The sequence below is a fragment of the Cetorhinus maximus genome, chromosome 7 (genome assembly GCF_964194155.1).
Source record: "Cetorhinus maximus chromosome 7, sCetMax3.hap1.1, whole genome shotgun sequence".
Classification (NCBI taxonomy): domain Eukaryota; kingdom Metazoa; phylum Chordata; class Chondrichthyes; order Lamniformes; family Cetorhinidae; genus Cetorhinus; species Cetorhinus maximus.
In genome coordinates this window covers 111,404,405-111,432,051 of record NC_135885.1, presented here as the reverse complement: position 1 = coordinate 111,432,051, position 27,647 = coordinate 111,404,405, and the positions used below count along the sequence as shown (strand labels likewise).

The 27,647-nt window shown below is 42.0% G+C and overlaps 1 protein-coding gene across 3 annotated transcripts in view; it reads right to left on the bottom strand.

Moving 5' to 3' along the window:
• The window catches only part of abcc4 (ATP binding cassette subfamily C member 4 (PEL blood group)), a 405,942-nt gene that overhangs the window by 302,156 nt on the left and 76,139 nt on the right, over nucleotides 1-27,647 (bottom strand). For all 3 annotated transcript variants that reach the window (XM_078545915.1, XM_078545916.1, XM_078545917.1), the window contains exons 6-8: nucleotides 26,672-26,835; nucleotides 19,247-19,372; nucleotides 4,904-5,153 (exon numbers count right to left, since the gene is read on the bottom strand). In XM_078545915.1, the coding sequence (XP_078402041.1) occupies nucleotides 4,904-5,153; nucleotides 19,247-19,372; nucleotides 26,672-26,835 (540 nt within the window). The remainder of the gene's footprint in view (nucleotides 1-4,903; nucleotides 5,154-19,246; nucleotides 19,373-26,671; nucleotides 26,836-27,647) is intronic.

The window sequence follows — 27,647 nt, the reverse complement described above, 5'->3', positions numbered from 1 at the left end:
ATGCTGCTTAGCATGGTCCTCAATGACAGAACCAATTGCTCAATGTTCAGAAAGCTCAACTCTGAGTTTCCCTTAGTAAATTTAAAACCTCCGTTCCTAACTTTCCATTCTCCCTCTCCAACTTAATGCCAAATTCAATCATTTATGTTCATATATGGTCATATATCATATAACCATATTTATGACAATCAATGATAATTTTATGGTCATTTTTACTGAAACTATCACTGATTGTCATAAAAACCCGTCTGGTCCTTTAGGAAAGGAAATCTGCTGTCCTTACCTGATCTGGCCTACATATGACTCCAGACCCACAGCAATGTGGTTGACTCTTAACTGCCCTCTGAAATGGCTTAGCAAGCCACACAGTTGAAGGGCAGTTAGGAAAAGGCAACACATCTTGCCAGTGACACCCACATTCCATGAAAGAATTTTAAAAAGTCGTGCCCAGCTTGTAGCAATGGTCATGTAATAACTATTTTATCATATCCTTTAAGCTGAGTTTGTGCTTCCAACTCATTTACATTATTTCTTATGCTACAGTCAGTCATGTACAAAACTCTTATTTGTTCCCACTGTTCCCACCCTGTGTGCCCTAATGTTTTTCTCTCATATTTTTGTGACTCATCACACTTTTTGTTTCTGTTGCATTATACATTGATATACATTGTAACGGGGAATTGATGTCTGGCATGAAAACAAAAAATGCTGGAAAAACTCAGCAGGTCTGGCAGCATCTGTGGAGAGAGAAACAGTGTTAGTGTTTCGAGTCATATGACTCTTCTTCAGAGCTGAGTTTTTCCAGCATTTTTTGTTTTTATTTCAGATTTCCAGCATCCGCTGTATTTTGCTTTCATCATTGATGTATGGCATATGGGAATCATGGGATGCTCGTCTTAAAACTGAAAACTGCTAAAACTTGTATAATGTCTGTGAGGCAGAGAGTCATATGAGAATATCTAATCAAGAGGAAATTAGACCAGGGTCATATGAGATGACATGATGAAGAGAAGACAAGATCAGGGAAAGAGACAGAGTCAGGTGAAAAGGTCGAATTAAAGGTGAGGCAGCTGGTCAAGTGAACTTTTTAATAACAGTATAAATTGACTGCTTAAACATTGTTCTGCAAAGCCCCTATAATCACTCATGAAGATGGGGCTTATCCTTTCATGCTCATAATTAAGATCCCTCATTTGAATATGACATCGACTCTCGAGGCATTTTTGGGTGCCAGGGCAAGCCCTCACCCTTTCAACATTATAGAATCATAGAATGATATAGCACAGGAGATGGCCAATTTGCCCATCGTGCATGTGCTTAGAAGGGACTATCCAATTAGTCTCAGTCTCCTGCCCTATCCGCACAGCCCTGCAAATCTTTCGCCTTCAAGTATTTATTCAATTCGCTTTTTAAAAATTATTGAGTTAATTTCCACCAACCTTTCAGGCAATGCATAACTACTTGCTGTGCTGAAAAAACTCATCTCACCTCTTTTTTTTTGCTAGTGACTTTAATCTATGTCCACTGGTTAGTGACCCTTCAGTCACAGGAAGAAATTACATACAAATTCAACAAGTAATAGGGAAAGCAAATGGAATGTTGGCCTTTATTTCAAAGGGAATGGAGTATAAAAATATGGAAGTCTTGCTAAAACTATACAAGGCACAAGTTAGACCGCACCTAGAATATTGTGAACAATTTTGGTCTCCTTATCTAAGGGAAGATATACTGGCATTGGAGGCAGTCCAGAGAAGGTTTACTAGGTCAATCCCAGGTATGGAGGGATTTTCTCATGAGGAGAGGTTGAGTAGGTTGGGCCTGTACTCATTGGAATTTAGAAGAATGAGAGGCAACCTTATTTAAAGATATAAGATTCTTAGGGGGTTGATAGGGTAGATGCTGAGAGGTTATTTCCCCTTGTGGGAGAGTCTAGGACCAGAGGGCATAATCTCAGAGTAAGGGGGCACCTAATTAAATCAGAGATGAGGAGGAATTTCTTCTCTCAGAGGGTAGTCAATCTGTGGAATTCTTTATCTCAGAGGGCTGTAGAGGCTGGGTTGTTAAATATATTCAAGGCTGAGATAGACAGATTTTTAATCAGTAAGGGAATCAAGGATTATGGGGAAAAGGCAGGGAAGTGGAGTTGAGGATTATCAGATCAGCCATGATCCCACTGAATGGTGCAGCAGACTTGATGGGCCGAATGGCCTACTTCTGCTCCTACATCATATGATCTTATGGTCTTCTCTTCAGTTACTTCATCAAAATCATTTGAAGCCTCTACTAAGACACCCCTTGACATGCTCTACTCTGAGAACAATCCCTGCTTGTCTAGCCTCTTCATCTGTCTGAAGCTCCACATTCCTGCATCATTCCAGCAAATCTACTGTGCATCCTCTCTCAGGGTTAATTAAATATATTTGTACGCCTAAACACTTGACAAATTATCAATAAAACTGGTTCGGGAGTACAGAGACAGGATTCTTTAAAGAAGCAGATCTGCTTTTCTCAATCTCAGAACAATAACAGAAAATAAAACAAACCCAAAAAATGGTATTTACTGAAAGTCACGCAACCAGTACATTGTATTCAAATGAAGTGACAAAAAATGTATGATTGTTCTCAATCTATGGGAAAAGATAAGCAAATTGAACCACAAGGAGATATGTTCTTATTTTTCATTATTCCTACTTTATTTTTAAGACAAGCGGTAACTTGCCATTGTCCATAAAGGATCCCAGGCATCTCTCTCCATTAGAGACAATTTGCAGTACCGCTCCGCAAGTGTGGGGAAAGGTGAGGAGGTAGGCCTCCATGAACTATCACAGCCAGTATGGGGATTGAACCTGTCCCATTGGCGTCATTCTGCATTACACTCTAGCCATCTAGTCAACTGAGCTAATTGACATAAGAAACAACTCTAAAAAATGAAAGTACACGGAATTAGAGGCAACCTTTTGACATGGGTAGGGGTCTGATTAGGAGGTGCAAAATTTAGTGCACTCTTCCGAGGCAGAGGGAGCATTTCAGATGGGAAGGTGTCAGGTAGGGACCCTACCACCTTCCTACCTCTGCTCCGAATACGTCCAAGGTGGGAAGGCTTTTGGATAGCCATCCAACCCCACCACCAATTGAGGCCCTCAAATGGGCAACTAATGCCCAGTTAGGGCTATTTTTGTCCCTGAGGGCCTCATCCTGCTACAGCTTGTATTCAAATAGCACTGCGTGGGGGAGCTGCCACACAGGAAGCTCGAAAAGCAAACCCTGTTTGCTTGGGGGCTTCAGGGGTGGGGGGCAGGGGGTGGGGTTGGGGGAAGCAGAGAGTGGGAGGGATCACTTGTTGTCAAGCACAGTGACTGATCGGGGAGGCCCAGCATCAGGGAGAGGAAGGCCACTGAAAGCTATCCCCCTCCCCTTGCTGCTGACCACCCTTCTCGCCCCTTTTCTACGACCCCCTCACCCGCCCTTACTCACCTGTGGGGTCCCTCGCATATCCTGGGTCACTGGTAGATGCATTGCCAGCAGCTGATACCACTCCCACTGGCGCTGCCTGCAAAGGAGGGCTGCCAGCTTCTGATTGGCTGGCAGCTCTCTGAGGCAGGACTGATAGGCGTTTAATGCAGCGGGCCTTCGCCAAAGGAACGTGACACGAGGCTCTCACTGGCTCTCCCGCTGGCCGGCAACCCCCTATCACCGAGGTAGGAGACAGGGTAGGAATATTGGGTAAGTACCACAACTGGCAGGATGTTCCTAATGCTGTCTCCCGAGGATCCGTACCGGGGCCTCAGCTTTTCATCATGTTTATAAATAATCTGAATGACAGAACGGAGAGTCACATATTCATGTTTGCTGATGACATGAAGTTAGGTGGTAAGTTGTGTAAATCGAAGCAAGATATTGCAAAGAGGCATTGATAGATTATTTGTGTGGGGAAAAACCGTGGCAAATGGCGAGTCCAATGTGGGAAATCAAGATCATTTAATTTGGACCCAAGAAAGATAGATTTTCTAAATTAGGAAAAGCTGGGAAACGTGGAGTGGCATAGAGATTTAGGGGTCAATGCACATATCACTTAAAAACTAGTGGATAGGTACAAAGAGCAATTTAAAAAATCTTTTAGCCTTCATTTCCTGTTCAATGATTCAAGGGGGCTGGAACCTGCGTCTTAGCTGTATACAGCTCTGATTAGACTCCACCTGGAGTTCTAGGCACTTCATCTCTGAAGGAATATATTATCCTTGCAGGGCTGCAACGCACATTCACCAGAATGATACCGTGGCTAAACAGATTAAATATGAAGGCAGGTTGCACAGATTAGGTTTGTATCCCTCGGGTATAGCAGGTCAGGCGGTTATATAATCGTGGCATTGAAGATGATTAAAGGATTTAAAAAGGTAGATAGAAACTATTTCCTTCAAAACAAGAGGGCATTGCCTTAAAATTGGAGCCAAGTTGTTCAGGGGCAATGTCAGAAAGCATCTCTTCACACAAACAGTCTTGGAAATCTGGAACAATCCCCAAACAATCTGTTGAAGCTAGGTCAACTGAAAATTGCAAACCTGAGATTGATTTTTTTTTGTTAGTTAAGGGGTATGGAACTAAGGTGGGTAAATGGAGTTGAGATGCAGATCAGCCATAATTTAACTGAGTGGTGGAAAAGGCTTTGAGGGACTGAATGGTCTACTCCAGTGCCTGTTTCCAACAGGTATTTTATTACTTCCTATAACCTTTTGTTCCCAGAGTATTTATATTATCTTTATCACGCAATGCTGGGACAAAGCGTTCTATTTCCTTACATTAATATTCCAAACCTTGAGTATGGAAATTCACCAAAATAATAGAACTTCCCTCGTCAAGCAAAGCAAAATTAGCATCAAAACTATTTTTCAACACTTGCACATACCTTTATCCGTCTTATGCTGATTAATCCCTCAGAAGCTGTCTGAATAGCTGCTGGGAAGAACAGGGTGACTGTGAGTCTCACAGCACTGTACAACGAAACTGTGACAAACACACGACTTGCTGTGATAGTGTTGCCAAGTAGCACGTATACCAGGAACGTAAAAAACAATATCATCTTGCTAGCAATAAAGAATGAGGCCATGTTCAAGGCACGTAGATAAGAACTTTGCAGAACCTTGGCAATCTCCTTCCTGAAATGCAGAATACAACCACCATTTGTTTTCTTCACACAATAATTTACATGCAAGTTTACATGAAAAGTTTTATTTTAGATTAAACATTTCTCTGATGTCATCTACCATAAACAACCTGAGCCTTATTGTGTTTCAGTGGATTTCTGCTTGTAAGAACAAGAGGGCAATAATAGTAGGAGATTTCAACTATCCTAATATCAACTGGGATTCAAACAATATAAAGGGCACTGAGGGAGAAAAATTCATGCAGTGTGTCCAGGAAAATTTTTTCAACCAATTAGTGACAAACCCAATGAGAGGAGATGCAATTCTAGACCTAGTCTTGGGCAATGAAGAAGGGCAAGTGAGTGAAGTGACAGTTGGTGACCATATCGGGGACAGTGATCACAATTCAGTTAGATTTAGCATTACCATGGAAAACGACAGCGATAAGGCAGGAGTAAAAGTCTTGAACTGGGGGAAGGCAAATTTTGCAGAAATGAGAAGGGACTTGGTTGAGGTGGACTGGACAGCACTGCTGGAGGATAAAACAGCGGAAAACCAGTGGGAAGCACTAAAAAGCGAGATCCTAATTGTACAAGGTAGACATGTCCCCTTCAAAAATAAGAGTGATACTGCCAAATCTAGACCACCCTGGTTGTCTAGAGGAATACAGGGGAAGATCAAACAGAAAAAGAAAGCGTACGATAGGCACAAAGAACTAAGCACTGCAGATAGCCTAGACGAATATAGGAAGTGCAGGGATGAAGTAAAAAAGGAAATAAGGAAATCAAAGAGAGGGCATGAAAAAAGATTAGCAAGTAAAGTTAAAGAAAACCCAAAGATGTTTTACCAATACATTAATGCTAAAAGGTTAGTTAAGGAAAAAGTGGGACCTATCAGAGATGAAGATGGAAACTTGTGTGTAGATGCAGAGGCTGTGGGAAGGGTTTTGAATGAATATTTTGTCTCCGTATTTACAAAGGAAAGGGAGGATGTTGATATAGTAGTCCAGGAGGAACACTGAGATATTGGACGGGATAGTCATAAAGAGAGAAGAAGAACTCGAAGGGTTGAAATCTTTGAAAGTTGATAAGTCACCAGGGCCAGGTGGATTGCTTCCGATGCTGCTGAAGGAAGTCAGGGAGGAGATAGCAGATGCTCTAAGGATGGTTTCCCAATCTTCACTAGATACAGGGGAAGTACCAGAGGACTGGAGAAATGCAAACATAGTTCCATTGTTTAAAAAGGATCAAAGGGAATGCCAAACAATTATAGGCCGGTTAGTCTTACATCGGTGGTGAGCAAATTAGTAGAATCAATCCTGAGAGATAAGATTAACTGTCTTGTGGAAAGGCATGGACTAGTCAGGGATGGTCAGCATGGATTTGTTAAAGGAAGGTCTTGCCTCACAAATTTGATTGAATTTTTTGAGGAAGTGACAAGAAGGGTTGATGAAGGTAGTGCAGTGGATGTTATGTGCATGGATTTTAGCAAGGCATTTGACAAGGTCCCACATGGCAGATTGGTCAGGAAAGTAAAAGCCCATGGGATTCAGGGTAATGTGGCAAACTGGATAAAAGGTTGGCTTTGTAACAGGAAACAAAGGGTAATGGTCACTGGATGCCCTTGTGAATGGAAAGTTGTCTCAAGTGGTGTTCCACAGGGCTCGGTGTTGGGACCCTTGCTGTTTGTGTTATATATTAATGATTTGGACGTGAACGTGGGGGGCACGATTGGGAAATTTGCAGATGACACAAAGATTGGCCGAGTAGTGGACAGTGTAGAGGATAGCCATAATCTCCAAAATGATATACACGGGTTGGTGGAGTGGGCGGTAAAGTGGAAGATGGTTTTTAACATAGAGAAGTGTGAGGTCATACATTTAGTGAGGTCAAACAGTTACAGGGATTACACAATAAATGGGAATACACTAAGAGGGGTAGATGAAGTGAGAGATCTTGGCGTACAAGTACACAGGTCCCTGAAAGCAGCAGTTCAAGTAGACAAGGCTGTAAAGAAGGCATATGGAATGCTCTCCTTCATTGGCAGAGGTATAGAATATAAAAGTAAGGATATAATGTTGGAATTGTATAAAACACCGATGAGGCCACAACTGGAGCATTGTGTGCAGTTCTGGTCACATTACAGGAAGGACGCAATAGCTCTGGAGAGAGTGCAGAGGAGGTTTACAAGAATGTTGCCAGGGTTAGAAAGAGTAGCTACGAGGGGAGATTGGATAGGTTGGGGTTATTTTCCTTAGAACAAAAAGGCTGAGAGGTGACTTGTTTGAGGTGTACAAAATTATGAGAGGAATAGATAGAGTGGACAGGATAAAATTGTTTCCCTTGATGGAGAATTCTAGAACCAGGGGACATAGATTCAAGATAAGTGGCAGAAGGTGTAGGGGGGACATGAGGAAGAACTTTTTTACGCAGAGGGTAGTGGGTGTCTGGAATCGCTGCCCAAGTTGGTGGTAGAGGCAGAAACTCTAAACTCTTTTTAAAAAATACCTGGATCTGCACCTTAAATGCTGTAAGCTGCAGGGCTATGGACTGGGTGCAGGGAGATGGGATTAGAAAGAGCACCTGGGTGTCCTCAGGCTGGCATGGACAAGATGGGCCGAATGGCCTCCTTCTGTGCTGTAACTTTTTTATGGTTCTCTAGTGTTTTATCTAGTTTAAATACCTAATTAGATATACCAATGAAATTGCAAGTACTTCACATTTTTAATGAACACAACAAAACTTACACTTCCCAGCAAAAGTAACTTTCCTAATATGCTGCAAATTACCTACCAGAAGAATAATTCTATAAACTTGTCAAATTGTTACACTAAATTTTGAATGCAGCGATGCTCCAAAACTACAAATAACTGTTTTCTTCTTGTTGTCCTCCAATTTCCTTCCTTAACACTAATCTTCTTAAGACAAGAGACTGATATTGGGGTATGGTTCCATGAGGTCTTCCAGTCACCTTGCTTAAGTAGTAGTTCCTTGTCCTTCTGCTATAATTAAAATACTAATGGATCTCTTCATGGTGGGTAGGAAATAATGGCTAAACCCGATTCTGTCCTTACCCATCAAACACACATTTTCAGCAGCAGGGATCGCTGAATCATGGTCAAAAAGAGGAATCATAATTGATATTTCCACTCTTTGCCTTTATTGAATTGTTGTTTCCATTTAAGAAAGGCTAAATAAGGAAAAGATAAAGTAAATCTTCTTGCTCTGTATGGCCTGGATTTTACTCTGATTGGTGCTTTAATAGTGGGGTGGAATTTCTGTCTACCCATGTGATTGTCACTAGCCTTGTTCTATTCTATCCAGGACCTTAATTATGGATGCAAGGAGAGTTAGGAGCAGTAATATGTTCTTCATTGGGTTGGCACCAATGAAAATGCAAGATGCTGCTGTGGGAATAAAGTGCTGCAGCTCAAGGGAGTGCCTCTGTTTTTGCAGAGTAGGCTACAATGACAGAAAGCAGCAATCTCGAGGGGTCAGCAGCTGTAAGGGCTCCCAGATTCACAGATACATCTGCAGATACCTTACTGGCTAAATTAAGGATTAGAGGAGAAAGGCTGTGTGAACGGAATTTAGGAAGGCCCATAAGAAGTTGTTTCAGGTCATATGGAGGGAGGTTCCTGAAGCAGTGAGTGCAATTGCTACCGCAGATGCAAGAAGAGGGTTGATTAACCGCACAACAGTAATCAAGATAAATCAAGGCATCATGGTTGGAAGTCTGCTCATCGAGTGACAAAAATGTTCTGAGCCGAAACTGATAATGTTTAAAAGCCCTCCTGCCTGCACATTGATTAAGAAGGGGAAAATAGCGTACGAGGGTAAGCTTGCAGGGAACATAAAAACTGACTGTAAAAGTTTCTACAGGTATATGAAGAGAAAAAGATTGGTGAAGACAAATGTAGATCCCTTACAGTCAGAAACAGGGGAATTTATAATGGGGAACAAAGAAGTGGCTGACCAACTAAATACATACTTTGGTTCTGTCTTCACAAAGGAGGACACAAATAACATACCAGAAATGTTCAGGAACACAGGGTTAAGTCAGAGGACGGAACTGAATGAAATTAGTATTAGTAGGGAAATGGTGTTGGAGAAATTGATGGGATTGAAGGCCGATAAATCCCCGGAGCCTGATAATCTACATCCCAGAGGAATGGAAGTGGCCCTAGAAATAGTGGATGCATTGGTGGTCATCTTCTGAGATTCTACAGACTCTGGAACAATTCCTACAGATTGGAGGGTAGCTAATGTAACCCCACTATTTAAAAAGGGAGGTAGAGAGAAAGCAGGGAATTATAGACCAGTCAGCCTGACATTGGTAGTGGGGAAAATTCTAGAGTCAGTTATAAAAGATTTAATAGCTGAGCACTTGGAAAACAGTGGCAGAATCAGACAGAGTCAGCATGGATTTACCAAAGGGAAATCATGCTTGACAAATCTACTGGAATTTTTGAGGATGTAACAAGTAGAGTTGATGAGGGGGAGCCAGTAGATGTGGTTTACTTGGACTTTCAGAAGGCTTTCGACAAAGTCCCACATAAGAGATTAGCGTGTAAAATTAAAGCGCATGGGATTGGGGGTAGTGTATTGAGGTGGATAGAAAACTGGTTGGCCGACAGGAAACAAAGAGTAGGAATAAACCAGTGAGGTACCGCAGGGATCGGTACTGGGACCCCAGCTATTCACAATCTATATTAATGATTTAGATGAGAGAACTAAATGTAATATCTCCAAATTTGCAGATGACACAAAGCTGGGTGGGAGGGTGAGCTGTGAGGAAGATGCAGAGATGCTTCAGTGTGATTTGGACAAGCTGAGTGAGTGGGCAAATGCATGGCAGATGCAGTATAATGTGGATAAATGTGAGGTTATCCACTTTGGTAGCAAAAACAGAAAGGCAGATTATCTGAATGGCTATAAATTGAGAGAGGGGAATATGCAACGAAGCCTGGATGTCCTCGTACACCAGTCGCTAAAGGTAAGCATGCAGGTGCAGCAGGCAGTAAAGAAGGCAAATGGTATGTTGGCCTTCATAGCCAGAGGATTCGAGTACAGGAAAAGGAATGTCTTGCTGCAATTATACAGGGTCTTGGTGAGACCACACCTGGAATAGTGTGTGCAGTTTTGGTCTCCTTATCTGAGGAAGGAAGTTCTTGCTATAGAGGGAGTGCAGCAAAGGTTTACCAGACTGATTCCTGGGATGGCGGGACTGACATATGAAGAGAGATTGAGTCGGTTAGGATTATATTCGCTAGAGTTCAGAAGAATATGGGGAGATCTCATAGAAACCTATAAAATTCTAACAGGACTAGACACGGTGGATGCAGGAAGGATGTCCCCGACGGTGGTGGAGTCTAGAACCAGAGATCACAGTCTGAGGATACGGGGTAGACCATTTAGGGCTGAGATGAGGAGAAATTTCTTCACCCAGAGAGTGGAGAGCCTGTGGAATTTGCTACAACAGAAAAGTAGTTGAGGCCAAAACATTGCACGTTTTCAAGAAGGAGTTAGATGTAGCTCTTGGGGAAAAAGGGATCAAAGGATATGGGGAGAAAGCAGGAGGAGGCTATTGAGTTGGATAATCAGCCATGATCATAATGAATGGCAGAGCAGGCTCGAAGGGCCGAATGGCTTACTCCTGCTCCTATTTTCTATGTTTCTATGTTTCTTGGTCCATAGCCTTGCAAGTTACAGCACTCCAAGTGCATATTCAAGTACTTTTTGAATTGATGAGGGTTTCTATCACTCTTTTAAGCTGAGAGTTCCAGATCCCCACTACACTCTTGGCAAAAAGATTTCCCCTCAATTTCCCACTACACCTCACACATCCTACACTGAATCCATGACTCTGATTATGGACCCCTCAACCAAGGGGATTATGGTCTTCCTAACCACTCTATCTAGATCACTCTAATTTTATACACTTCAGTTAAGTCTCCTCTCAGCCCCCTATTCCAAAAAAAACTACCTCAGCCAATCCAGTATTTCCTCACAGCTAAAATTCTCCAATCTAGGCAACATCCTCTAAATCTCTTCTGTATGCTCTCCAGTGCAACTGCATCTTTCCTATGGTCCAGTGGCCAGAACTGCAAGCAATGTTCCAGCTGTGGCCTAACTAGTGTTTTATACAGTTCCAGCATAACAGCTCTTATATTCTACGCAATGGCTAATAAAGGTAAATATTGACCACCTTATCTACCCATCCAGCCACCTTCAGGGATCTGTGGACATACACTCCAAGGTCCTACTGTTCCTCTACACTTCTCAGTATTGTAAAAATCACAGAAATTTACTGCATGGAGAAAGGTCATGCCAGCCAACAAATAGCCAATCACTTTCCAGCTCTTGTAACTTTGTAGGTTAACAGAATCATAGAAATAATGGAATCATAGAATCCCACTATTTATCATGCAAAGCCTTGTCTACTTTGCAAAATGCATTACCTCACACTTCTCTGGATTGAACTCCATTTACCACATTCCGTCCACCTGAGTAGTCCATTGATATCTCAGCAATATTCAATTTTGAACGAAATTGCGGTGTGAAACGATGTTACAGAGTGAATCATTTGTACAGTGTCGAGACTTCATTTTAACATGAATCAGATCATCACATCAGCATTTTGATAAAATCCACTTTCTTTATAAAAGCTATTATGGATTCCGTTTCCACGTAATTTCTGGAACTGCGTACTATGTCCTAACAACCACTGGTGCAATAAAAAAAATTCTCCCAAGCTCTTCCTTCATTTTTTTGAATATGGTTGTAAACATGCACCCTGTAATTACAAACCAAATGAAATAGTCTCTTTCTGGTTACCTTATCAAAACCAACTTATTTAATCTCTTATGGCTTGGACGAGCCATTTGGACTGCAGTGATTTTTTCAGTCCTGCCGCATTGCTTTGGTCCCCTCTAACTAAAGCCTCACATCCCTGGAATAAAAGCAAAATACTGCGGATGCCTGAAATCTGAAGTACAACAGACAGTGCTGGTCTAGCTGCTAGACTGGGCCTTCAGTAGGTGGTAAGGGAACCAACAAGAGGGAAAAAGCCTACTTTACCTTGCCCTCACTGAACTACATGCCACAGATGCATTTGTCCATGACAGTATTGCTAGGAGTAACCACCTTTGTCCTTGTGGAGACAAAGTCTTCACATTGGGGATGCCCTCCAGAGTGTTGTATGGCATGCTAAATGGGTTAGATTTTGAACTGATTTAGCAACTGAAAACCAGGCATCCATGTAGGCCATCAGCAGCAGCAGAATTGCATACAACCACAATCTGTAAACTCATGGTCCGGCATATCCCCCACTCTACTATGACCATCAAGCTGGGGATCTTTTTTCTAATTCATTCATAGGAAATGGGCTTCGCTGGCTGGGCCAGTATTTATTGCCCATCCCTAGTTGCACTTGAGAAAGCAGTAGTGAGCTGCCTTCTTGAACCGCTGCAGACTATGTGGTGTAGGTACACCCAGAGTGCTGTTAGGAAAGGAGTTCCAGGATTTTAACCCAGCGACAGTGAAGGGATGGCAATATATTTCCAAGTCAAGATGGTGAGTGATTTGGAGGGGAACTTCCAGTTGGTGCTATTTCCATCTATCTGCTGCCCTTGTCCTTCTTGGTCATTGGTTTGGAAGGTGCTGTCTAAGGAGCCTTGGTGAATTCCTGCAGTGCATCTTGTAGATGGCACACACTGCTGTTACTGTGCGTCGGTGGTGGAGGGAATGAATGTTTGTGGATGTGGTGCCAATCAAGCGGGCTGCTTTGTCCTTGACGGTGTCAAGCTTCTTGAGTGTTCTGGGAGTTGCACTCATCCAGGCAAGTGGGGAGTATTTCATCACACTCCTGACATATGCCTTGTAGATGGTGGACAGGCTTTGGGGAGTCAGGAGGTGAGTTACTCGTCACACTATTCCTAGCCTCTGACCTGCTCTTGTAGCCACAGTATTTATATGGCTAGTCCAGTTCAGTTTCTGGTCAATGGTAACCCCCAGGATGTTGATAGTGGGGGATTCAGTGATGGTAATGAAGAATGCAATAGGACATGCCAGGAGCAGCACCAGACATACCTAAAAATGAAGCATCAACCCGGTGAAGCTAAACACAGGACTACTAGCATGCCACAGTGGAAACAGCATGCGACCAACAGATTAGATCTAAGCTCTGCAGTCCTGCCACATCCAGTCATGAATGGTGGTGGACAATTGAACACCTAATTGGAAGAAATGGTCCCACAAATATCCCCATCCTCAATTATGGGGGAGCTTAGCAGATCAGTGCAGTAGACAAGGCTGAAGCATTTGCAGCCACCTTCAGCCAGAAATGCCAAGTGGATGATCCATCTCCGCCTCCTCCTGATGACCCCAGCATCACATATTCCAGTCTCCAGACAATTGGCAGAAGGCACTGGATACTGCAAAGGCTGTGTCATGACAACATTCCAACAGTAGTACTAAAGACTTACGCACCAGAACTAGTCGTGCCACTAGTCAAGCTGTTCCAATACAGCTACAATACTGGCATCTATGCGGCAAAGTGGAAAATTGCCCAAGTATGTCCTGTCCACAAAAAACAGGACAAATCCAGCATGGCCAAATACCACCCCATCAGTCCACTCACGATCATCAGCAAAGTGATGAAAAGCGTCATCAACAGTGACATCGAGCCACATTTACTCATCAATAACTTGCCTCACTGACACTCAATTTGGGTTCCACCAGAGCCACTCAGCTCCTGACCTCATTACAGCCTTGGTTCAAACATGGACAAAAGAGCTGAACTCAAGAGGTTAGGCGAGAGTCACAGCCCTTGACATCAAGGTAGCATTTGTCCAAGTGTGACATCAAAGAGCCCTAGCAAAACTGGAATCAATGGGAGGCAGGGAGAAAACTCTCCATTGGCTGGAATCATACCTGGCACGAAGGAAAATGGTTGTGGTTGTTGGAGGTCAATCATCTCAGTCATGGACCATTGCCGTAGGAATTCCTCAGGGTAGTGTCGTCGGCCCAACCATCTTCAGCTGCTTCATCAATTACCTTCTCTCCATCATAAGTCAGAAGTGGGGTTGTTCACAGATGATTGTACTATGTTCATTACTATTCGCGACGACTCAGATACTGAAGCAGTCCATGTTCATATGCAGCAAGGCCTGACAATATTCAGGCATGGACTGATAAGTAGCAAGTAATATTTGCGCCATACAAGTGCCAGGCAAGGACCATCTCCAACAAGAGAGAATCTAACCATCTCCTCTTGACTTTCAATGACATTACCATTGCTGAATCCCTCACTATTAACGTCCTGGCCAGATTCTTAACTGGACCAGCCATATAAATACATTGGCTACAAGAGCAGGTCAGAGGCTGGGAATTCTGAGGCGAGTAACTCACCTCCTGACTCCTCAAAGCCTGTTGATTATCTACGAGGCACAAGTCAGGAGCGTGATGAAATACTCTCGATTTGCCTAGATGAATGCAGCTCCAACAATGCTCAAGAAGCTCGACACCATCCAGGACAATGTAGCCAGCTTGATTGGCATCCCGCCCACCACAATGAACATTCACTCCCTCCACCATGGACATACCGTGGCAGTGGGCTCCTTCGACGGCACCTTCCAAACCTGTGACCTCTACCACCTAGAAGGACAAGGGGAGAAGATGCATGGAAACATTGCCACCTGAAAGTTTCACTCCAAGTCAAACACCATCATGGCTTGGAACTATATCCCTGTTCCTTCACTGCTGCTGGGTCAAAATCCTGGAATTCCTTTCGTAACATCACTGTGGGTGTTCCTACAACACTGGACTGCAGCTGTTCAAGAAGGCAACTGACCACCACCTTCTCAAGGGTAATTAGGGATGGGCAATAAATGCTGGGCTAGCCTGTAATGCCCACATCCCATGAACGAATATAAGAAAAATCTGTGGAGAGAGAAACAGAGTTAACGTTTCGAGTTGAATGACTCTTCTTTGGAACTTCTTCCAAAGAGTCTATTGTCTTGAAACATTACCTCTATTTTCCTCTCCACAGATGCTGCCTGATTTGCTAAGTTTTTTTCAGCACTTTGTTTTTACCTCACATATCTGGTATCATCTTGGTGAATCTCTTCCACTTGCTCTCCATGATCTTGACATCCTTTTAACATTCCCAAAACTAGACACAATATTCTAATGACAGCCTAACTGATTGATAGATTTAAACAAATGTGACACTGCATTTTTTGTAACATTTTCAGCTTTAAGAAATTGATCAGTATATATTAGGGAAAAAGGAATATAATAGAGACTATTTAAAAAAAAATAGATTACAAATGCATTCCACTGTGCTGCACAGCCATTCAACAGTTCAGAGCAAAAAAAATGGTCCATCTAAAAAGGTAGCACAAGTGAAGCGTGCAGAAAAATGTATTTATTGTAACACCAAAATAAAATTGTGCTGTTAACTCCCATTTGCATAACAGAAACAAACATGTTTTCCTCTATATTTGAAATTCTAGCTTTGCAAGAACACAGAAATTGTCTGCAGGAAAGGTTCTGACACAAGCCCTCGGTATTGGAAAATAACTCAATGAACAGAAATTATAATTCATATAATTGGGAGCAAGTATTGTGTGTTATTGATGAGCAAAACGGTGTGTCACAGAAAGGAACAGTTTTATGAATATCTAATTTCATAATTCATGTGTTTTAGAGGTATAGCTTTTAGCTTTAACAACTGAAGTGTTAAATGTGTAAAATGGAAGTGGAAACACTTGGTTGAGAAACTGATAAATAATCCTGAATAAGTGCAGTTCAAAAAGACCCGGGGTAATTACAGTTTCAAAGGGTACTTAGAAGGAAGAAGACTTGAACAATGGATAACCCATCTTTGAGGTTTTGGTAGGGATAGGAGACAGGGATAGGACAGTTATTGCAATAAGGGATTTGGATTGACGTAGTTCCCTGATTAAAGAAGGTAAAAGCACCTTTGTAAACAAGAGAGTTCCTTGGTGAATAAATTAGTCATGTGGGTCCCAGAATCAAAGGGGGTTTTGAAGGTAAAATATAATTAATTTACATATCTGTTTGGAACACTCCATTGCCATGGAGATAGGCTGTGAGGTTAGGGAGGTTCCTTTGTTTTAATTTATCTATGTGTGTTTGCTCACTGAAACAAGCAGTTCAGCTTGGGATCCGACAGAGGTAGTTGCAGCTTTGGTCTTGTGTAGTTTGCAGCTCACCGAGTCAAGGGAGCAAAAGAGATAAATGTTAGCTAGGCCTGCACCTTAAGCAGAGAAAATACTAACTTTATTCACCAGGGAAATCTACAAGAACCCTTATAGTGAAAGCAAGCAATTCAACTTAGAATTAAGGCAGAGAGAGAAAGTCTGCCTGGATGGGTAAAAAAGTTGTTGACCAGGAGAATTGAGCTATTAGAAACAAGGGGCGCTTCTAATATTTTGTTTAAGTCACTGTGCAGGAATTGCAAGTGAAGGTCAGGTTTGAGCTGAGAGCCAGGCTTTACAATCAGCTGTGGAAATGTTTGGAATTGGTCCCAAGAAAGAGGATAATCTTCAAAAGCCCAATAAGTAGCTACAAAGTGACATAGATAGGTTAAGTGAGTGGGCAGAGGTCTGGCAAATAGAGTATAATGTGGGAAAATGTGAAATAATTCATTTTGGCAAAAAAAATAAAAAAGGTTATTATCTAAATAAATTGCAGAGCTCTGAGATTCAGAGGAATCGGGGTACCCTAGTGCATGAATCACAAAAGGTTAGTATGCAAGTACAGTAGGTAATTAGGAAAGCTAATAGAATGTTATAATTTATTGTGAGGGGAATTGATTATAAAAGTAGGGAGGTTATGCTTCAGTTGTACAGGACATTGGTGAGATCACATCTGGAGTATTGTGTACAGCACTGGTCTCCTTATTTAAAGAAAGATATAAATGCGCGAGAAGCAGTTCAGAGAAGGCTAACCAGACTAATAACAGGAATAGGCGGATTGTCTTATGAGGAAAGGCTGGGCAGGTTGGGCTTGTATCCACTGGGATTTAGAAGATTAAAAGGTGACTTAATTGAAACCTTTAAGATCCTGAGAGGTCTTGACAGGGTGGATGTGGAGAGGAGTTTTCCTCTTGTGGGAAAATCTAGAACTAGGGGTCATTGTTTAAAAATAAGGGGTCACTCATTTAAGACAGAGATGAGGGGAAATTTTTTCTGAGGGTTGAGAGTCTTTGGAACTCTCCTCTGCAAAAGACGAGTCTTTGAGCATTTTTAAGGCAGAGCTAGATAGATTCTTGATTAACAAGTGGGTGACAGGTTATCGGGGGTAGGCAGGAATGTGGGGTTGAGGTTACATTCAGATCAGCCATGATCTTATTGAATGGCGGAGCAGGCTCGAGGGGCCGCGTACCCTATTCCTGCTCCTATTTCATATGTTCCTATGAAAGGCTCTCTGTGGGCGAGGGAGACTTCGTCTGAAAGGGAAGGTTCAGTTGAGGGTTTTAGTTTCAAGTATCTCTGATTGCATTTTATTGTGCTTTTCGATGTAAAGTGCAAGAAATTATTTAAGACAGTGTTTATTTAGTAGTCTTTGCTTTACATGATTCTTGTATGGTAAAATTTGTTTGTTTTGAACCATGGGATCTTGTGGCTTCGTTCAGTAAAAAACTGGGTGTTCAAGTTTCTCTGTAAACTTTAACAGTTTCTATGGAGACAATGACAATGGTTCCTCAACATCTGCCTTCCATCATATCATAGACCTTCCTTTTTATTATTTCCCCCCTTCCCCTGTCTCTTTACTCACTTGACACTTGTTATATCTCTAACTTTTGCCAATTCTGACAGAAGGTTCTAAAACTGTAACATTACATTTCGCTCTCCACAAATGCTTCCAGGTCTACTGAGTATTTCCAGTAATTTCTGTTTTATTTCAGATTTCCAGCATCTGTAGTATTTTGCTTTTGTTTTCGTGATTATATTGGCATGGAGCTGTCGTGCTTTTAATTTGAGGGATGCTATTTCCCATTAAAAAGGTTAATAACTCAGATCTTTTCTCTCTCAAAAAAGACAGATTGCACTTCCAATGGAGACTGGATTCAAAGTATGGATTGTGCTTTAGAAAAAAATGCAAATACTGACAAAAACAATGGTATCCCCCCCTTCCTTTGTATTAATATATAATGGAAATTTCCTTTTCCTTGCAAGGTAACCCTAGGTGCTGTCCTTCCTAAGGTTTCCAGTGAAAGGAGATGTTCATTGAACATTGTGGGGAGAAAGGAGGGGGCGTGGGGGAAGAGAAAGGGAAACTGGAAAGAACCCTTTTGAGAATAAAATACTATTTCCAGCAAGATGAGATATGCCGAGAAATTGAAAAGCATTGAGAGAGCTTCCGGGAGGGCAGTACTCATCGGCTATACAGTCCAACATATTTTAAAACAGTTCAGATATGAAGTCTGATAACTTCAGATTCAATGTTCTCACATGATCCCTCGCCATTTTTGGAAACTTCAGGAACAAGCATAAGAATGTGCTAATGGCTGCTATTGTCCTGACTGTAGCCCAGCCTTTTAATAATTACAAAATCTAGTTTGTGGAACAGATGCTTCACACACATATTTGTGTGCGTGTGTAAAATTCAGAAACACACATTTTGTTTCCTAGACTGTTAATTTTTAAACCAGTTAAGTTACCCTTCATAAATAACTTTCATATAGAATGACCCAGATTATCAGTTAATATTTACTGAATGATTAAATGGTAATACACTGTAGCTTCTCCAGCCTGGAGATGTTTTGTTCGGAAACACCAGTTGTCCAGAATTTTTTTGAGCAGACACAAGCAACTCATGGCATCATTTTAGTACAGTACTTTGGGAGCAGAAACATGTAAGGTACAGTACTTTGTTACTACTTTATAATGTTTTATCATGGTTTTCTGCATCAGGTAAATATTTATAGCTACGTTGTTTTTCAGATCACGCACTTGTGGTTAGGCATTCTAACTTCATTTTATAGCCCAGAAAATTCTGAAATCCAGAAATGACTTGGTCCCAAGCATTCCAGACTGGAAGGGTTAAAGTGTACATTGTTAAGAAAAAACTTACTTTCTAATTTGAGCAACCAAATTTGAAAAGGGCTTTTCCCATGCGTACATCTTGATGATTCGCATTCCTGATATAACCTCATTCATGGTACGAATTCTGTTATCTGTCAGCACTGCAGTTTTGCCCCTATGAAGAATTCAGGGAAAGAAAATGTATTTTAAGTCATTTTAGTAAATTAAATTTATTTTCAAAGTTATTTGCAATAGTCTATTAATCTTCAGGAATTATAGAAAAAAAAAGCACAAATCATGAAACAGTTCTGATACATATATACAAACATACATCTTATCATTGAATCACAGAAGGCAGCAAAGGAGGAAGCTGTTTGGTCCATCATGCTTGCACCAGCTCATTAAAATCACTACTGAATTAATCCCATTACCCTACCCTTTCCCCAAAATCCTGAAAACATATTCCTTCAAGTATTTATTCAATTCCCTTCTGAAAGTTACCAATGAATCTACTGCCACCATCCCTTCATGCACTGCATTCCAGATGATAACAACCCACTTTGTAATTTTCTTTTCCTCATGCCACCTTTAGCTCTTATACCAAAATCCTTAAATCTGCACCATCTGGTTGCAGGCCCTTCAACAGCTAGAGATAGTTTCTCCCTTATTTAGGGCCAGACTTAGCCAACCCAACGTGGGGAAAATCTGCATCGGTCGGTGGCAGGAGGGGCCGAAAATTGCCATCCAATTCCTGCTGGCCAACATTTTGACCGCCCATGAAAACGGACTTCGGGACTTCCATGACAGTAAAGTGGAGTTGAGACCACAACTGGATCAGCCATGATCTTATTGAATGGCAGAGCAGACTCAAAGAGCCGAATATCTTGTTCCTGTTCCTAAGTCCTATGTTGCTGCCTGCCTCAATTTTATATTTCATTGAGTTTGAAATTTTCATTGAGATTTGAAATTTTCAGTGAGTTAGGTGGGTTTCCAAAACCTGTGTAAATCATGTCAGGTCAGACGGTCCATGAATCATGGGGAAAAACTGTTCTAGAATCAGAACCTGCTGACCGGGTAAGTTTAAAAGTTGTTGCTAACTTCAGATGTCATAATTTGATATTTTATGATAATTTAAGCATGTTTTTAATGCAGTGATTGATAATAGGGCTTTGCTCTTAAAAGGCAAGTGGCCACTAAATTGATCAGCATTGTAAAAGGATGTCCAGAAGATGAATTGCTCTTCTGCATTCAACAATATTTAGTTACAAACAGGCAAATTAGGGGGAGCAGGCCACTCAGCCCCTCTAACCTCAATAATTCAATAAGATCATGGCTGATCTGATTGTAACCTCAACACCACATTCCCACCTACCCACGATAACCTTTCACCACCCCCTTGCTTATCAAGAATCTATTTAGCTCTGTCTGAAAAATATTCAAAGACTCTACTTCCACCACCTTTTGAGGAAGAGAGTTCCAAAGACTCACCATCCCTGAGAGAAAAAAATTCTGCTCAACTCTGTCTTAAATGGGCGAGTCCTTATATTTAAAGTGACCCCTAGTTCCAGATTCTCCCATAAGAGGAAACATCCTATCCACATCCACTCTGTCAAGATCGCTCAGGATCTTATATGTTTCAATAAAGTCACCTCTTACCCTTAAAGTCCAACAGATACAAGCTTAGCCTGTTCAAACTTTCCTCATAAGACAACCCGCCCATTCCAGGTATGAGTCTAGTAAACAAAAGCAAATATTGCTGGAAAAACTCAGCAGGTCTGACAGCAACTGTGGAGAAGAAAGCAGAGTTAACGTTTCGAGTCTGTATGACTCTTCATCAGAACTAAAGAGAAATAGAAATGTGGTGAAATATAAGCTATTTAAGGGGGGTGGGACAGGTGGATCTGGATAGAGGGCCAGTGATAGGCGGATGCAAAGAAGAGATTGCCAAAGATGTCATAAACAAAAGATCAAAGGGGTGTTGACGGTGGTGATATTAGCTAAAGGATGTGCTAATGGTGACATTAAGAGTAGAAAGCAGGATGAGCAAGTTACAGACGGCCCTAGTGGGGGTGGGAGGAAGGGATCGAAATAGGCTAAAAGATGGAGATAAAACAATGGATGGAAATAAATTTTTAAAATAATAATAGAAATAGGTGGGAAAATAAAAATATATTAAAAAAATATATAATAATTATTAGAAAAAAGGGGGATCAAAAAGGGGGTGAGGATGTACGAAAGAGTTCATGATCTGAAGTTGTTGAACTCAGTGTTAAGTCCGGAAGGCTGTAAAGTGCCTAATCGGAAGATGAGGTGCTGTTCCTCAAGTTTACGTTGAGCTTCACTGGAACATTGCAGCAGGCCAAGGACGGACGTGCGGGCATGAGAGCAGGGTGGTGTGTCGAAATGGCAAGCGACAGGGAGGTCTGGGTCATGCTTGCGGACAGACCGAAGGTGTTCCACAAAGCGGTCACCCAGTCTGCATTTGGTCTCTCCAATGTAGTCTAGCAAACCTTTTCTGAACTGTTCCAACACAATTACATTTTTCCTTAAATAAGAAGACCAAGACTGTACACAGTACTCCAGATGTAGTCTCACCAATGTCCTGTATAACTGAAGCATAACTTCCCTATTATTCAATTCCCCTTGCAATAAACGATAACATTCTATTAGTTTTCTTAATTACTTGCTGTATCTGCATACTAACCTTTTGCGATTCATGCACTAGGCCACCCAGATCCCTCTACATTTCAGAGCTTGGTAAACTCTCACCATGTAGGTATTATGCTTCTTTTTTAATCTTCTTGCCAAAATGGACAATTTCACATTTTCCCACATTATACTCTGTTTGCCAGATCTTTGCTCTATTAACCCTCATTTAACCTATCTATATCCTTTTGTACTCTCATGTCCTCTTCATAACTTTTTTTTTTATTCGTTCATGGAATCTGGGCATCACTGGTTAGGCTAGGATTTAAAGCCCATGCTAATTGTCCTACCTTTGTGTCATCAGCAAATTTAATACCCATACTTTCCATCCCTTCATCCAAGTCATTTATATAAATTGAAAAAAGTTGAGGCCCCAGCACTGCTTCCTTTGGCACACTACTCGTTAACATCTTGCCAACCAGAAAATGACTGATTTATGCCTACTGTCTGTTTCCTGTTAGCTAGCCAATCTATCAATGCCAATATGTTAGCTACACCATGAGCTTTTAAGTTCCGTAATAACCTTTGATGTGGCACCTTATCAAATGCCTCCTGGAAATCTAAGACCAGTACATTCACTGGTTTCCCTTTATCCACAGCACATGTTACTCCAAAGAACTCCAATAAATTGGTTAAACATGTTTTCCCTCTCACAAAACCATGTTGACTCTGTTTAATTAACTTCAGTTTATTTAAATGCCCTGCTATAACATCTTTAATAATAGCTTTCATCATGTTCCCAATGACAGATGTAAGCTAACTGGCCTGTAGTTTCCAGCTTTCTGTCTCAGAATCACAGAATCTCACAGCGCAGATGAGGCTATTCGGCCCATCGAGTCTGCACCGACACGTGAGAAACACCTGACCTACCTACCTAATCCCATTTACCAGCACTTGGCCCATAGCCTTGAATGCTATGACATGCCAAGTGCTCATCCAGATACCTTTTAAAGGATGTGGGGCAACCCGCCACCACCACCCTCCCAGGCAGCACAGGTCACCATCCTCTGGGTAAAAAATTTTTTCTCACATCCCCTCTAAACCTCCTGCCCCTCACCTTGAACTTATGCCACCTTGTGACTGACCCTTCAACTAAGGGGAACAGCTGCTCCCTATCCACCCTGTCCATGCCCCTCACAATCTTGTACTCCTCGATCAGGTCAACCCTCAGTCTCTGCTCCAACAAAAACAACCCAAGTCTATCCAACCTCTCTTCATAGCTTAAATGTTTCATCTCAGGCAGCATCCTGGTGAATCTCCTCTGCACCCCCTCCAGTGCAATCACATCCTTCCTATAATGTGGCGACCAAGGTTCTATACAACTCCAACATGACCTCCCTGCTTTTGTAATCTATGCCTCGATTGATAAAGGCAAGTGTCCCATATGCCTTTTTCACCACCCCACTAACATGCCCCTCTGCCTTCAGAGATCTATAGACACACACGTCAAGGTCCCCTTGTTCCTCAGAACTTCCTAGCGTCATGCCATTCATTGAATACTTCCTTGTCAAGTTACTCCTTCCAAAGTGTATCATCTCACACTTTTCAAGGTTAAATTCCATCTGCCACTTATCTGCCCATTTGACCATCCCGTCTATATCTTCCTGTAGTCCAAGACACTCAACCTCACTGTTAACCACCCAGCCAATCTTTGTGTCACCTGCAAACTTACTAATCCTACGCCCCACATAGTCATCTATGTCGTTTATATAAATGACAAATAATAGGGGACCGAGCACACATCCCTGTGATACGCCACTTGGACACTGGCTTCCAGTCACTAAAGCAGCCTTCTGTCAGCAGCCTCTGTCTCCTACAACTAAGCCAATTTTGAATCCAAAACAAAAACGGAATTACCTGGAAAAACTCAGCAGGTCTGGCAGCATCGGCGGAGAAGAAAAGAGTTGACGTTTCGAGTCGGTGAAATATAAGCTAAGAAACATATTTCACCCCTCTCCTAACTTTACTCAGTTCTGCCGAAGGGTCATGAGGACTCGAAACGTCAACTCTTTTCTTCTCCGCCGATGCTGCCAGACCTGCTGAGTTTTTCCAGGTAATTCTGTTTTTGTTTTGGTTTTCCAGCATCCGCAGTAGTTTTTTGTTTTTATCCCAATTTTGAATCCACCTTATCAAATTACCCTGTATCCCATATGCATTTGCCTTCTTTATAAGTCTCCCATGTGGGACCTTGTCAAAGGCTTTGCTGAAATCCATATAAACTACATCAACTGCACCACCCTCATCTACACACCTGGGCACCTCTTCAAAAAATTCAATCAAATTTGTTAGGCATGACCTCCATCTGACAAAGCCTGATCAAACCTTGCCTCTCCAAGTAGAGATAGATACTCTCCTTCAGAGTTTTCTCCAATAGTTTCCCTACCACTGACGTGAGACTCACTGGTCTGTAGTTCACTGGCTTATCTCTACAACCCTTCTTAAATAGCGGAACCACATTAACTGTTCTCCAGTCCTCTGGCGCCTCGCCCGTGATCAGAGAGGAATTAAAAATTTAGGTCAGAGCCCCTGCGATCTCCTCCCTTGCCTCCCTCAGCAGTCTGGGACACAAATCATCCAAACCTGGAACTTTGTCCACTTTTAAGCCTGCCAACACTTCCAATACCTTGTCACTCCCTATATAAATTTGCTTAAGAACCTCGCAGTCTCTCTCCCCGAGTTCCATACCTTCATCCTCATTCTCTTGGGAGAAGACAGATGTGAAGTATTCATTCAACACTCTACCGGTGTCCTCTGGCTCCACCCATAAATTGCCTTTTTGGTCCCTAATGGACCCTACTCTATGTGGTTATCCTCTTCCCATTGATCTACTTATGGAATATCTTGGGATTTTCCCTACTTTTACCAGCCAGAACTTTCTCATATCCCCTCTTTGCTCTCCAAATTGCTTTCTTAAGCTCCACCCTGCACTTTCTGTGCTCCACTAATGCCTCCACTGATTTGGTCCCTTTGTACCCGCTAAAAGCCTCTCTTCTCCTTCTCATCGTAACCTGAATATCTCTGGTCATCCATGGTTTTCTGGGCTTGTTACTCCTTCCTATTACCCTAGAGGGAACATGTTGAACCTGTACCCTCCCCATTTCCTTTTTGAACGCCCCCCACTGCTTTTCTGTAGATTTCCCCACGAGTAGCTGTTCCCAGTCTACCTTGGGCAGATCCTGCCTTATTTTACTAAAATCCACTCTCCCCCAATCCAAAACATTTTTTTGCAACTTGTCTATTTCTTTGTCCATAACAAGCTTAAATTGTACCATGTTGTGGTCGCTATCACTAAAATGCTCGCCTACCAACACCTCAGCCACCTGTCCGGCTTCATTTCCCAGAATTAGGTGCAGCACTGCACCGTCCCTTGTTGGACCCTCTACATATTGACCTAAAAGGTTCTCCTGTACACACTTCAAGAAATCCACTCCATCCAAGCCCTTAACACTATGTCTATCCCAATTAATGTTGGGAAAGTTGAAATCACCTAATATAATTACCCTATTGTTATTGTTTTTACACACCTCCACAAACTGTGCACATATTTGCTCCTCAATTTCCCGCTGACTATTTTGGGGTCTATAATATACACCTAACAATGTGGCTGCCCCTTTTTTATTCCTAAGCTCTATCCACAAAGCTTCATTCGATGCCCCCTCCAAGATATCATCCCTCCTTACTGCAGTAACTGACTCCTTAACTAATAATGCAATGCCTCCTCCTCTTTTACCCCCTCCCCTGTCTCGCCTGAAGATTCTATATCCCGGAATGTTGAGCTCCCAATCCTGCCCTTCCCTCAATCACATCTCAGTGATGGCTACTATATCACAATTCCATGTGTCAATCCTCACCCTTAACTCATCCGTTTTACCCATAATACTCCTGGCATTAAAAGAGGCCATCCAGCCTTGCCTTACTCCCTTGAAATGTAATGCAGCTGTACACCCTCTGACTTTATTGTTTTACTGTATTATGATGTGTCCCTATTCTGCTAACATTCTGTGTACCCTCCCCCTGCCCAATTAGTTTAAACTCCTCCCAACAGCACTAGCAAACTCGCCCACAAGGATGTTAGTCCCGCTCTGGTTCAGATGTAGACCGTCCCGCTTGTACAGGTCCCACCTTCCCCAAAAACAGTCCCAGTGATCCAGGAAGCTAAAACCCTCCCTCCCACACCAACTCTTAAGCCACATATTCATCTGCACTATTCTCCTATTTCTGTGCTCGCTAGCACGTGGCACTGGGAGTAATTCAGAGATTACAACCCGAGGGATCCTGCTTTTTAGTCTACTGCCTAACTCCCTGAATTCTCGATGCAAGATCTCATCCCTCTTTCTACCTATGTCATTGGTACCAACATGTACCATGACCTCTGCCTTATCACCCTCCACCTTTAGCATGCCCTGCAGCTGTTCAGTGACATCCCGGACCCTGGCACCAGGGAGGCAACACACCATCCTGGAGTCAAGTTGACGGCCACAGTAGCACCTATCTGTTCCCCTGACTATAGACTCCCCTATTTCTATTGCTCTTCCTCCCCTCCTGTACAGGCAGGCTGCTTGTGGTGCCAGAAGCTTGGCTCTGTCTGCACTCCCTGGAGGAACCAGCCTCCAAAATGGAATACCGATTTGTGAGCGGGACCCCAGGGGACTCCTGAACTACCTGCCTGTTTCTCTGTTACCTCATAAAAACACTCAATCAAGAGTACAAAAATACAATCAGTAATCCCCATTAATTTTGAAAGAAGGCTTTTGGAAAATTATCATACCTCAGTACTGAAAACCACTTTCCAAAAATGGTTTGTGTGGGCATCAGGATAAGAAGGACAGCCATTCCAGCCAGGCAAGATGGTCCTATTTCTTGCCAGAGCAATGCTACCACTGCAATTGCCTGCAACGGTCCAACCCATAGAAAATGCAGGAATATGGTTACCTTTAACAGTTGGGATAAAATACAAGCAGCATTAAAAAATAAGTAATTTTTGGAAAAAAACTATAACTTAAGAGGAAAATTACACACAAAGCATTATAACATAAAGACACACGATTTGTTAAGCTAACAACATAGACACTAAAATTGCAGTGTGGTATATTAGCACACAAGTACTTAGCATGCTAAAAATAAATTTTAGGCAAACATTTAAGCACTCATATTTTTATCAATTATTTCAGGTCATAGGTTCAAAATATTATGTTAAGAATTTTCCTGCAAATAGACTATACTTGGAAAAATCCGAATTTCAAATATATTACTCATAACCTTTTAAAAAAAAAACCAACCTGGTTCCTCTGTCACTAGCACCAAGGATAATTTATTCCAATAAAGCATCTTTGACCCATTACATGGGTCTGGAGTTGAAGGAGATGATGACGGAGTAATTAATAAACTCAGAAATCACAAAATCATAGATATTGACAGCATGGAAAGAGGTCATTCAGCCCAACATGTCTGCACTGGTTGACAAGTAGCTATCCAACCTAATCCCACTTTCCAGCTCTTGCTCCATAGGCTTGTTGGTTACTGTACTTCAAGTGCAAATCCAATTACATTTTCAATGTTATGAGGGTTTCTGCCTCTACAACTCTTTCAGGCAGTGAGTTACAAATCCCCACCATCCTCTGGGTGATAGCATTTCCCTCAAATCTCCTCTAAACTTCCTTCCTCTTACCCAAAATCTATGCTACTAGTTATGGATTCCTCAACCAATGGGATAGGGGTCTTCCTATCCACTCTATGTAGACCTT